We start from the raw sequence: 13082 nt of genomic DNA, 5'->3' as shown, positions 1-13082 counted from the left end.
TGTGCTCGGGTACCTGTTGCCAACAAAGTGCCCACAGGTTGTGCTGGGGCAGTATGAGCATCACTACTGTGGCCCTGGTTGCTGCCCACCTGAGGCACACAGTCTAAGAAGGTCTGGGAGAAACTTTGTCTAGTGATGGCTGGGTTGCACGTTCCCTTACTCCTGCCAATACCTCAGTCAAGAGGAATTTTACCCAACTATAGCTGCAACCCCATTCCCTCTCATCCCCGGTGGTCACTACAACTGAAGAATGGGGGTTGGGGGAAATCCCTGTCCATAGACATGCAAAGCAGGTGTGGGGTGTGGGGGCTGAGGTCCTGCTTCTGGGCGGGGAAGCCATAGTAACAGCAGAGGGGATTAACGATGGTTCCCGCATCTGCATCTGTGTCTCCTGCACTGGTTATCCCGCACCTTTTCTGATCATGCACTGCTGACAAGACTGGGTGTGAGTGCCACAAAGGGGGATGCTAGGATTCCTGTCCTTGCCTCTCCCTGTGAAGCACCTGGGCCCAGACAAATGCTTTGGGCTCCTCACCACTACTGGAGCAGCCAACACCAGGGAGTCATTCAAGTAAGAGCCAATGTCAATGCCTGAGGAAACTCCCATCACCTGATAGGAACCACTGCTCCCATAGTAGAAGAAACCCCACAGGCTGCATATTCTACCCTCTGTACCTACACCACACCTCCTACCTGCTACAGTGTCCCCACTCTTGCATGATCTGCAGAGACAGAGGGTCTCTCTCCCACTCTGACATAGTACACACTGTGCCCAAACTTATACTATCACACCCAGCTGGAAATAAACTCAACATTCTTATCATCAGGACAAAAAACTTTTTCTAAAATAGACCATATGTAAGTTGATAAAACAAGTCTTAACAAATTCAAAAAAATTGAAACCATATCCTGTATCTTTTCTGATTGCATGGGAATGCAACCAGAAATAAACAGAAAGAAAAGCTACATTCATTACACAAACAGATGAAGACTGTTCAACACACTTTTGAGCAACAGTGCATCATTGAGGAAGTCAGAGGGAAGTTTACAAATTCCTTAAAACAAATGAAAAATGGAAACAAAACGTACTAAAACCTGTGGGATACAGCAAAAAACAGTACTAAGAGCAAAGTTTATACCCTATGTTTAAAAAATAGATTTAAAATAATGATGACTCTCAAGGTCTTGGAGAAACAAGAAAAAACAAAACCCAAGATTAATAAAAAGAAGAAAATAATAAAGATCCAAGCAGAAATAAATGAAATAGACCCAGATAAATAAAATTAGAAATGAAAAAAAGAAGAAAACATTATAATGGATATTGTAGAAATTCAAAGGATCATTAGGGATTACTTAGGATTATTTTGAAAAAGTGACATGCTAACAAACTAGAAAACCTAGAAGATAAGGACAAACTTCTCAACACATATGACCTACCAAAATTAGACCAAGAGGATATAAAAAACCTGATCAGACCAAGAACAAGTAATGTCACTGAATCGGTAACCAAAAACCTAATAAAGAAAACCCCAGGCTTCACTGCTGAATTTTAAAGAACTAACACCAATTCATCTCAAATTTTCCACAGACTTGAAAGAGAAGCAACCCTTCCAAACTCATTTTATTAAGCCTTCATTACCCTATTATCAAAACCTGACAAGGACACAACAACAGAAAAGGAAACTGTAGGCCAGTATCCCCGATGAATATACATGCAAAAATACTCAACAAAACATTTGCAAATCAAATTCAGCAGCACATCAAAAAGATCAGACACCATGATCAAATTGGTTTTATTCCAGGAATGCAAGAACAGTTCAACATAAACAAATCATAAATATAATATGTCACACAAGAAGAATGAAAATCATGATTATCTCAATAGAGGTGGAACAGACATTTGGTAAAATTCAGTCTTCTTTCATGTTAAAAGCTCTAAACCAAGCTAAAAGGATCATACCTCAAACCCATAGCCAGCATCATACTGAATGGGGAAATACTGAAAGCATTTCCTCTAAGATCAGAGACAAAGTGTTTCCTCTCACTATTATTATTATTCAATATAGCACAAGAAATTTTAACCAGAACAATTAGGAAAAAAAAAAAAAAACAAAAACATACAAGTAGGAAAGGAAGAAATCCAATTATAAATTATTCCTGTTTACAAATGATATGATTCTATATATGGAAAAACCTGAAGTTTCCCCTTGAAAAATTTTAGAACTAATAAATGAATTCTGTACAATATCAGGACACAAAATCAAAAGACAAAAATCAGTAACTTTTCCATACACCATCATGAATTGGCTGAGAAAGAAATCATGAAAGCAATTCCATCCATGATAGTCCCCAAAGATATAAAAAACCTAAAAATAATCTCAACTAAGTATGTGAAAGACCTCTACCAAAAAAAAAAAAAAAAAAAAAAAAAAAAAAAAAAAAAAATTACCAAACACTGAAGAAAGAATTGAAGAAGACACTAAAAGATGGAAAGACCTCCCATGTTCATGGATTGAAAGAATTAATATTGTTAAAATGTTCATCCTACTGAAAGTGATCTACAGATTCAATGTAAACCTCACCAAAATATCAGTGACATTCTTCACAGAACTGGAAAAAAAAAATCTTAAAATTTGTGTGCATGCACAAAAGGCCCTGCATAGTCAAAACAATCTTGAGCAAAAAGAGCAAAGTGGAGACATCAGATATATGATTTCAAGGTATACTATAGAACCATAGTGACAAAAAAGCATAGTATTGGCATAAAAAAACATAGACTAATGGAATAGAATAGAGATCCCAGAAATAAACCCACATATCTGTAGTCAACTGATTGCCAACAAAGATGCCAAAATATACGTTGGAAAAAAGATAGCTTTAAAAAATGGTGCTGGGAAAACTGGATATCCACATGCAGAAATCGAAGCTTACAATGTTTCTCACCCCATACAAAACTCAACTCAAAATGAATCAAAGACCTTAATGTAAGATCTGAAACTCTGAAACTACTAAAGGAAAATGTAAGGGAAACATTTCAAGGTATTGGTATGGGCAATAATTTTTCAGGATGGGACTCCAATAGCACAGAAAATGAAAGTTGAGATTGACAAATGGGATTATATCAAACAAACACTTCTGCACAGCAAAGTGAACAATTGATAGAGTGAAGAGACAACTACAAAACAGGAGAAAATGTTAGCCTATCATTCCTCTTAGAGATGGTTTGTATATAAAGATCTCAAAAAACTTAACAAAAATACAAATATTCCAATTAAAAAATAGGCAAGTGATCTGAGTAGACACTTCCCAAAAGAAATGCAAATGGTCAGTAAATACATGAGAAGATGCTTACTATCATTAGCCATCAGGGAAATGCAATTCAAAGCTACATTGAAATTCCATCTGACCCCAACTGGAACACCGATTACCAAAAGTAAACAAAACAAAAAACAAATCAAATGCTGGTGAGAATGTGGAGAAAAAGGATCCCTTATACAATGTTGTTGGGAATTTAAATTAGTCCAGCTATAGAAAATAATACAGAGGTTTCTCAAAAATCTAAAAATAGAACTGCCATATGATCTAGTTGTCCTATCCCTGGGCATATATTATATAAGAAGTCAGCATAAAAATGATGCATTTGCATATACATTTTTTTGCAGCACTATTCACAACAGCTAAGATATGGAATTAGCCTATGTGCTTGTCAACAGATGAATAACTAAAGAAAGTGTGGTACATTTACACAGTGGTTTATTATTCAGGCCTAAAGAATAAAATCCGGATGGAACTGGAGGATATCATGTTAAATGAAATAAGCCAGACACAGACAACTATCACTTGTTATCTCTCATATGTGGGAACTGGAAAAGAAAAAAAAAAGACATCTGAAAGTAGAGGAAGAATTTACTAGGGACTGGGAAGGGTGTTAGGAGGAGAGGAACAAGGGTGAATGAAGGGTGGATGGACATGATCAAGGCACCATACATGCATACACAAATATATCACAGTAAATCCCATAAATCTGTGCAATTAATAAGTGTTAATAATTATAACAAAAATAAAATAAATCTGAAAATGAAAAAGGAAAAAACCATACTTCTGGATTAGGTTGAGAGGGTCAGTGGAAATTGGGACCATTAATCCTATGATTTCTTCAACTATCTTAACAAAAATCCTATATTGAGGGACTGGGGATGTGGCTCAGTTATAGAGTGCTTGCCTACCCAGTGAGGCACTGGGTTTGATCCTTAGTACCACATAAAAATGAATGAACAAATGAATGAATGGATGAATAAATAAATAAATAAATAAATTAATTAATAGAGGTATTGTGTCTATCTACAACTAAATTTTAAAAGAAACCTATATTGAAATTTCCATCAGAATGATTACTTTGTGATGCTGCAAGATGTTTGTTTACTCATTCACTTCTTTATTCACTGTTTTTTCTGAATCTGCAAAGCCTTGTATTAAAAACCTACACTACTAACATAAAGTCCTTGCCCTCCAGAGGTCTGAATTCGTTACAGAGAAGGAAGTAAGCAAACACTGATAAGGATGTTGTAAAACAGGAAATGAGAGAACAGGAGACATCTTCGAAAGGTGAAGAGATTTCAGATTCTTGAAAGATCACTTCTGACTTGTGGACTTGGGGAAATAAAGATTCATAGAGAAGGCAACCTTTGACCATCAGTCTTGAAGGAGGAGAAACTTGGGGGAAGGGTTTTCCAAGCCAAGGGGTCAGCATATGCCCAACCATGAAGGTCAGAGTGTAGAATAATGAAAGTTGTTCGGTGTAGCTGAAGCCCAGATACATGATAGGATATTGCGGGAGATAAGAGACTGAAAAGCAGAATGGGGCCAGATCAGGAATGGCTTTGGGGACTTAATTAGGTCTTATTTTGTTTTTGTTTCTTATGGAAATGTTTTCTTTTGTGGGCAATCTTTTAGCACAATTGCTGTGGACTCAATAAGCAGAGAAGACTGGCTACTACAGTAGGGAAAACCTAGAAAGCTGTTCCAGGACAGTGGACCTTAACCAGGGTAGAATGACCAGAGGAATGGAAGAGACGGTTGACGTGAAGATGAGAGTAGTGTTCAAACTTGGGAACTCATTGTATATATATCTGAGTGGGGGAAGTCAGTTAAGATGGTTTTGGCTAGGCAACTATGAGGTCTAACGGTCCCTTAATAGGTTATTTCAGGAGGAAAGGTCATGGATACAATTTGGAATACATAAATGTGGGTTCTTAGGGTAAAAATGTCCAGCAGGTACTTGGAAGTCTTGGGCTGGAGTCGTGGAATGAAGGACAAGATAACATAACAGATACCAGAGTCATTTGCACAGTGGCGACAGGTGGAACCATGAGACCATGGAGGAGAGGATGGGAGGAGGTGATATCAATGGGAACAGGGTTGGAGGTCCTAGAAGAGCAATTGGAGAGGTAAGAGAATGCAGCTGATGCACTGACCAATAGTGTTGGTGGTCACAGGGAGTCCCAAGGGGCTGGAGAACAGAATTAGTTATTGGATTTTGTTACATGGTGAGATTGGTGGTCTTTAACGGGACACTTTCACATTTTAAAAATTCTTTATGAAATTCAGATTTTAAAATGCAGTAAATTATAGGAAAAGATAAAATTAAACACAGCATGCTTGTTTTCAGGACATGTTGAAACTTTAAGCACATAGTACATGATTTCAGATTAAAGAGTTTTTCTGCTTCTGTTTCTTTTTCTGATACTGGGGATGGAACCCGGGGTGCTTAACCACAGAGACACATCCCCAGTCATTTTTATTTGTTTTGAGATAGGATCTCACTAAATTGCCCAGGTTGGTTTTGAACTTGCTGTCCTTCTTGTCACCCCAAGTCATTGGGATTATAGGTGTGTGCCACCACACCCAGCAAAGACTTTTTTCTGGTACTGGGGATCCAGGGATTGAACTCAGGGGTACTTAACCACTGAGCAACATCCTCAGTCCTTTTTGTATTTTATTTTGAGACAGGGTCTCATTAGGTTTCTGAGGCTGGTTTTGAACTTGTGATTCTCTTGCCAAGTTACTGGGATTACAGGCAAGCTCCACTATGCCTGGTAGACTTTTTAAAATAAACAATGAGCACCCACATAGAGAGTTACTTTAGGATAGAAATGGTGTCTTATTCATCTATTTTTCTTAGTTTTTAAATTTTATTTGTTCTAATTAGTTGTACAATTAACATACTACAGTGACACAACCACATCAATGTTTATAGCAGCTCAATTCACAATAGCTAAACTATGGAACCAACCTAGGTGCCCTTCAACAGATGAGTGAATAAAGAAAATGTGGTACATATGTGTGTGTGTGTGTGTGTGTGTGTGTGTGTGTGTGTAAATACACACATATACACGATGGAATATTCTCAGCTTTAAAGAAGAATGAAATTCTGACATTTGCTGGTAAATGGATGGAATTAGAGAATATCATGCTATGGGAAATAAACCAAACCCCCAAAAAAACCCAAAGGCCGAATGTTTTATCTTCTTCATCTTTGTACTGTGACTGCCCCAGCCTTCTGAAAAAAACAAGCCAGAAAACCCAGGGCCTGGCTTCCCATGACAGGAGCTCAGTAGGAGCCCTAGTTATTCGAGGTGGTTATCTATGCTGGGTAGATTCCCTCAGTGGCTCAGAACATGAGGCAAGGTGTGGGAAAGGTCTATGGTGAGGTCTGTGGAGTGGCAGGTAAAGTAAAAGCCATTTCCCACTCACAGTCTGAGCCATCCTTGCTTAAGGGCTATAAACCTGGCACTGGGCAAAACCAGGCAGAAGAGCGGGGTTCTGTTCCCAGCCCCTCCCCAGCTAACCCTCTCCCCAGTCTATCTCAGGGTGGAGCAGCGCATTTTATCAAGTAAGTGGGCAATTCTTGCAGCCTCCCTGAGGCCCTCTCTCTGGCTTCCATATATTCTCCTTCTCCCCCTACCTCTCAGACTGCTGAAACAGATTAAAAACCTGAATAAACTCTCTAGCTTCACTTGCTTTTAGTTGACTTATTAAAAATCACCAGTTTTGGAGGTCACATAGCTGAGCAATATATTATTAGTCTCTCACTAACTTTATCTGCAGATAACACCTCTGACATGTGGGTTGTGATGCTAATACCTATGTAGGTTACTTTTCAGGAACTGGAAGGACATTTCTATTGAAACCACCGACTCTTTGCTTGGGCCCCCACAAGTGTCTGATGGGTGATGTTATGACATCAGAAGCTGAAAACCTCACCCTTAGATCACACCAATGCTGCCATTTTCTGAACATGCATCCCATGAAGAGCCATGAAGATTGATTACATGCATGCAGACTACTTCACCCCTGGTCACCTCCTTTCCTCTTTCCTTAAGTCACCCTGTTTAATTATCACATAATTATGCCCAAATCTTACCCTTGTGAGGGAAATTCGAGACTTGGGTCTCCCTCTTGACACCTGCTTGCCTTGCAAATAAACCTTCTCTTTTGTGAAATGCACTAAGTAATTGGCATACTGTGTGGTGGGGAAAATGGGCCCTGTTTGGGAATGTCTGTCTCCTGATCTTCACCAGCTTCTCCTTCTTGTCATGTAAATACAACTACCACTGGGCTTTCGGTATACTGTATGGCCTCTCTGGAGGAGCTCATATCCACTCATGGATCCGCTGTCCTTTCTAAAATCCCCAAATGCTCCGTCTCCACCTCTAGGGATCTACACCCAAGTGCCTTGTTTCTGTGTTGACTCATGTAAGTGTCCTTCAGATACCCGAAACTTGACAAGTCTAAAACGAGCCTTGTTACCTTCCCGACTCTCTCCTTCACTGCCATTATTTACAACTTCAGTACTTGTAAATAATGTTTCTTCCACCTTCACTTGCCTAATTCTGACCCTGACATCATTTACCTCAACTTTTGCTATAACAGTTCAACTGTATTTTCCTAATAAACCCATCTTAAATATTACTGAGGTATATTTCTAAATAGAGACACTTGTGCCTTTAAAACATTGTCTGATGATATTTGATTGAAGTTTGACTTCCTTTGCTTGTTTTTTTTTTTTTTTTTTTTTTTTTAATGTGGTGCTGAGGATCGAACCCAGAACTCAGTGCCTCACACATGCTAGGCAAGCTCTTTATCACCAAGTCACAACCCCTACCCTCCTTTGTTTGTTGAAAGAAGACTTTCCCCACTTATTGTTGCTGGGAATTTAACCCAGAGCCTTGTGCATACTAAACACACACTCTATCACTGAGCTACATCCAGTCCCAGCAGGACTTTCAAGTAAAGCTCCTTTCCTTTTATCTGCCCCTCTTTCTCATTTAGCTTATGTTGCAGCTGTTTTAAACACGTTCCCCTGACTTTGTGTTAGCTGTTTCCTCTACTCGGAGATAGCCTTACCTCCTGTTCAGTCAGGTGAAATTGGACTTGTCACTCAAGGTCCATACTACCCTCTTGGGTAGAACGTTCTATAACTCTGCTAAGCAGATTTAGTATACCACCTACTTTGGGTTCTTATCACCCTTTGCCAACACTATTAATATTTGTTCCATTACCTGATTTTCTTCCTCTCTCCAACTAGCTTGTGAGTGTGCATGGCAGAGCTTTTCCTGTTAATCTTTATATCCCTAGTCCTGAGAACATGCCTGGGGTCACAGGAGACACTTGTTAGATTTGTAGGACTGAACTGAAACACAGAGTCGTCTTTTTCATTCTCTCTCTCTCTCTCTTTTTTTTTTAATTAGTGACTCAAGTGAGCTGATTCAGGCCTGTTCATCCCCTTGGATTATAGACAGTCAATCATCAACAAGAATATTTCTTTCTTTTGTCAGAAACAGAAAAGTATACCTCTTTAAATTATGGTCACTGGACTAGAGTTTCCCAATAATTATTCCATGGCTTTATTTTTTTTCTAACACATTGCAACTTTTTCCTTTATGCCTAACTTAGCTTTACCCCAATCAATAATCTATCCTTGAGAGACACTTAAGAGAACTGATACAATTAAAATTTGTTTTTGTAGACATCTTCAAGGAGTGAATGTGACAGGGTATGTGTGTGTCTACATAATTATATCAGCATAAAACTATTCGATAAGGAAATGTTTAGCAGTAGGCCAATTAAATAATTCCCTTAGTGAATAATATTGTCTTTCATGTTAAATTTAAATCAATCCTGAATGTTAATGATAATTAGCAAGATCATTAACAATTGCAAGATATGTTTCAGAAAAAATTTAGAGAGCTAGCTTAAAAGAATTGGGTGGAGAGATGCTTAGCTGTGGCTGTGACAGTATGAGTGGGGTGTAATCGAATCAGAACTGAGAAGTGTGTCAGTTTGATTCATACGTACATGGCTAACTGTGGAGACTGAGCATGAGTTTCAGTTTCTGTTAAAAAGCCAAACTGACATTTAACAATCTCATTCCAGGTAAATTATGGCAGTAGCCACATGCCACTGTAGGACTCGGCAGTGCAAAGTAGGCTCTTCTAGTAATGTAGTTGGGGTAAAAAGTTGCTTAAATCATAGTTGCAAGGCTACCATTTACCTTCTGATTTAATGTATGTGAGGTACTTCTTCTTTCCTTGAGAATTTTTACTACACATTAAACTGAAATATAGCCAACACCTGGGAATATTTATTTTGAAATAATGGGGAATACTGTTTGGATGTATAGTTAAGACTACTTTGAAAACATAGTTATAAATGCACTCTTCTTAGATCAAAAAAATTTTTTTTTTCATTTAAACTTGGCACATCACTGAGTATGGAGGAAGGAAGATGAGAGGATCCAGTGACTGGATGACTGCCACAAGGCAGGCTGGGAACCCCCCGATGCCGATGCCGCCTGGGGTTCAGAGTTCCTAGGGCTGCTGATTGTGGCTTCCTGTCTGGTGCAAAAGGGTGATTTCAGTTGGAGCTGTCTGTAATTGAGCTGTAAATTAAGGTATCTGCTTTGAAGCCCAGGGATTTTTTGAACTATGTGAAGAACTTAGTTCTCTCCCATGCTTTCTGTCCTGCTGGGTCCAGGCTGGGCTGGTCCCCCTAGTATTCAGTGCATCTCAAATTCTCATGAACCCACAAATCCTATCCTTATCACTTATAAGGTCTCTCATATAAATATCTTCCAGAACTCTAGCAGTAATTAGATAAGCTACTATGAAAGAGAAAGCATCATACACCAGTTAAAAACATATGCAAAACCAAGGCTCATTAGAGAAAGATAATATTCATGCAGATTTTACAAACCGTGTCTTTAGGGTGGCCCAATAAGTAGAAATATGGGGACCCATGCTTGTCACTTTTCATGCACATGGAGAGACTGGAAGGTACCATTCCTAAAGGAAGGGGAGGAACAGCCTAGGACCAATCATTAGAATTAACAGAACCAGTGACAAAGATATATTATTACTGTTAGAATCAAGATTGCTTAGTATGTTTAGAGCAGTTGAATAAAAATTATCTAGGTAGTAAGAATAAAGACTTTAAGTAAAGCTAATCCTATCAAGCATGCAGCAAGTGAAATTAGTGAAAGACTGAGCTACATGTGTATTTTCAAAGCAGAATTTTCTCAAAACGCGGAGGGCATCCTGAGGTGCTTTCAGGGAGGCACAAATGTTAATAAAATTTGAAATAGTAATGCCAGAATTCTTATAAAAATTTCTTGTAACAATGGGATGTTTTAGCGATATCAGCTGTCATTTGAGAATCAGTCACAGTAATTATTTCTAAATTTAAACAATTCTAAAATAAAGACATGGTGTGTCCATGTTTACATTTATGTTTTCTCTAATAAACTCATGAATTCTTGTAGTTCTCCTCACCTCTAACATTCTGCTTATTTATATTCAAACTTCACAGTTGACTTGCTGGGTGTAATTGCTTTCTGGAAAAAATAAATAAAGCTAAAAAGAATTGCAGCAAAGTCTTGCCTGTTCCATTCTGCTGTACTCACCTGATCTGAACTGTGCTTTGAAGCCAACCTCTTAGCAATGAATGGACCAACTAAAACCTCCTGGACTATGTCTGGCTCAGGTGATGGACAGCTGTGCTTTACCTACACAAAGATGGAGGCTAAAAATTCTGAAATACCTAGGTCAGCAAGCTCCAAGAGACAAGACCCCCTAGTACAGGCAATAATTGGCCCTGCCACACCTGCTACCATGCTCTCAGCGTGGCACAGTGTGAGGAGAAGGGGCATGTGCTCATTGTGAAGAACACTTGATCCAGGAAGCTCAGACATGTGGAGGCCTGATTTCCTCTTTGCCAGTGTTCACAGGTAAAACTTGCTCCACATGTGTTCCATGTATAAGGCTTCAAGGTGCAGAATGCACTAGGACTCCACACTGATTATGGATGGTGCCCCAGGGGGTCTTTTTCCTTCTATGGTGTGTGTCTGAGTTAAGAGAACACAGAGAGAGACCTAACGCCTCTGGTTTGAAAGGAAGGAGAACTCCCTGTGGCAAGGAAGTGAATGTTTCACAATGAATGTCACACGTGGAAATTAAATTTCAGGATTTATTCATTGAGTTCACCATTCGGCCCTGCCAAGATGCAAGTAATTTTGCACGAAAATGATCAAGCTGTTTAGTGTCACACGGAGAAGGCTCTCATTTGATTTTAAACATGGCATTTACTGGACTTGAGAGATGTGAATGCTGGGAACCCTCATACCCAGAAGGTCAAATAAAAGGGTTCAGAACATGGTGGAAAGAAATAGTTGTGAAGCTTGGAGTAGAAACTAAAGTAAATGCAAGAATCAGAGGGCTGCATACTGCGCTAGGCATATTTAGGGCTCATGCTAGGAGTTGTGTTCAGCCCTAAAACCCAGGGTCCTCATGAAGCCAGGGTCACTACAGTTAGAGTATGTGCACCCTGAAAAGACCAGAGAGCTTTCTAAAGAAGTGTAAAGGTGCATTATTCTGTAAGCAGGTGTCTCAGGTATTAACTGTTCAGTCCTGGCTATGTGTTTGTTGTTCTACTAAAATATTTTTGAGTCCAAATACGACATTGAAGAATATGTGATTCCCAAAGTTTAGAGATTTTGTTGTGATTAGACTATAGAATTTAAGCTTAGGGTAAAGCATTGTATGAGTTTATCTTTGGTCCTGAGGGAATTCATTTAAAAAGAAACATTGGGAGGTCTTTATCAGAACAGGACTCTGAGGCAATAGTAACATTGAACAAGAGTTGGGGGCAGAGTTTATGAAAAACAAAATTCTAGTCAGAGTGACAAAAATATGGAGCTAGTACAAAAATCAGTGGTTTTCAGGGGCTAGAAGGGAAGGGGGGTGAATATGAAGAATAACGAGGCTTTTTAGAGCAGTTAAAATACTCCATTATAGATACATGTCATTACACATCTGTTCACATCCATAGAACGTATGCGCCGGGAATGAACCCTAGGGTAAACTGTGAACCTTGGGTAATAATGACATGTTACAGTAGGGTCAGCATATGTAACAAATGTACCACCGCGATAGGGCATGGTGACCATGGGGGACACTGTCCGTGTGTGGAGTCAGGGAATATATGTGAAATACCTGTATCTTTTTTTCAAATTTGCTGTGAACCTAAAATGAATCTAAAGAAATAGTCTTTAATGAAAAAGAAAAAAGAGAGCTGGCTTATGGACTATTTCTCCCATTAGAAATAAAAGCTCTAGAGAGGTTTAGGGTACTTTCACTTAGAAACTATAGCTGGTGTGTTACTTGACTTGGGGAACTAGGATAGGGCAGTAGGCACCTCTAAAGTGATGCTTCGGAGACTTGACGTTTGCTGGTTAGGGCAGTTGCTGGACCCATGCAAAAATTGGCCCTAAGATATGGGACTTTGCTTCGAACACCTGGACACCAGGGTTTGGTTGCAAACTCCTTCACAAGGATCAAAACTTTTTCCATCATGTCTTTAATTTAAGACAAGTAAAACTCAGACAGTAGGAAAAACAGCTTTGGCATGCAGCACCAACTTCAGAATGGGTCTAGCTGAGGGGTTAGAAGCTCATCTTGAATCAATGCTCTCATGCTGTGAAGCACAGGGTCAGACTCTCCACAATGAGGAGAGTGAAGACCATGCTC

The 13082-nt window shown here is 39.1% G+C and overlaps 1 protein-coding gene across 9 annotated transcripts in view; it reads right to left on the bottom strand.

The window, feature by feature from the left end:
* MAGI2 (membrane associated guanylate kinase, WW and PDZ domain containing 2) overlaps positions 1 to 13082 on the bottom strand; it is a 1317383-nt gene that overhangs the window by 40732 nt on the left and 1263569 nt on the right. For 3 of the 9 annotated variants that reach the window (XM_079150220.1, XM_079150221.1, XM_079150219.1), the window contains one exon: positions 10255 to 10343. The exons of 5 other annotated variants lie outside the window; for them this stretch is intronic. In XM_079150220.1, coding sequence (XP_079006346.1) covers positions 10255 to 10343 — 89 coding nt within the window. Of the gene's footprint in view, positions 1 to 10254; positions 10366 to 13082 lie in introns of all 9 variants that reach the window. One more of the 9 variants, XM_079150222.1, reaches the window with a different exon arrangement.

Source organism: Sciurus vulgaris (genome assembly GCF_902686455.1).
Source record: "Sciurus vulgaris genome assembly, chromosome: 8".
NCBI classification, from domain to species: Eukaryota; Metazoa; Chordata; class Mammalia; order Rodentia; family Sciuridae; genus Sciurus; species Sciurus vulgaris.
This window is presented reverse-complemented; position numbering and strand designations above follow the sequence as displayed.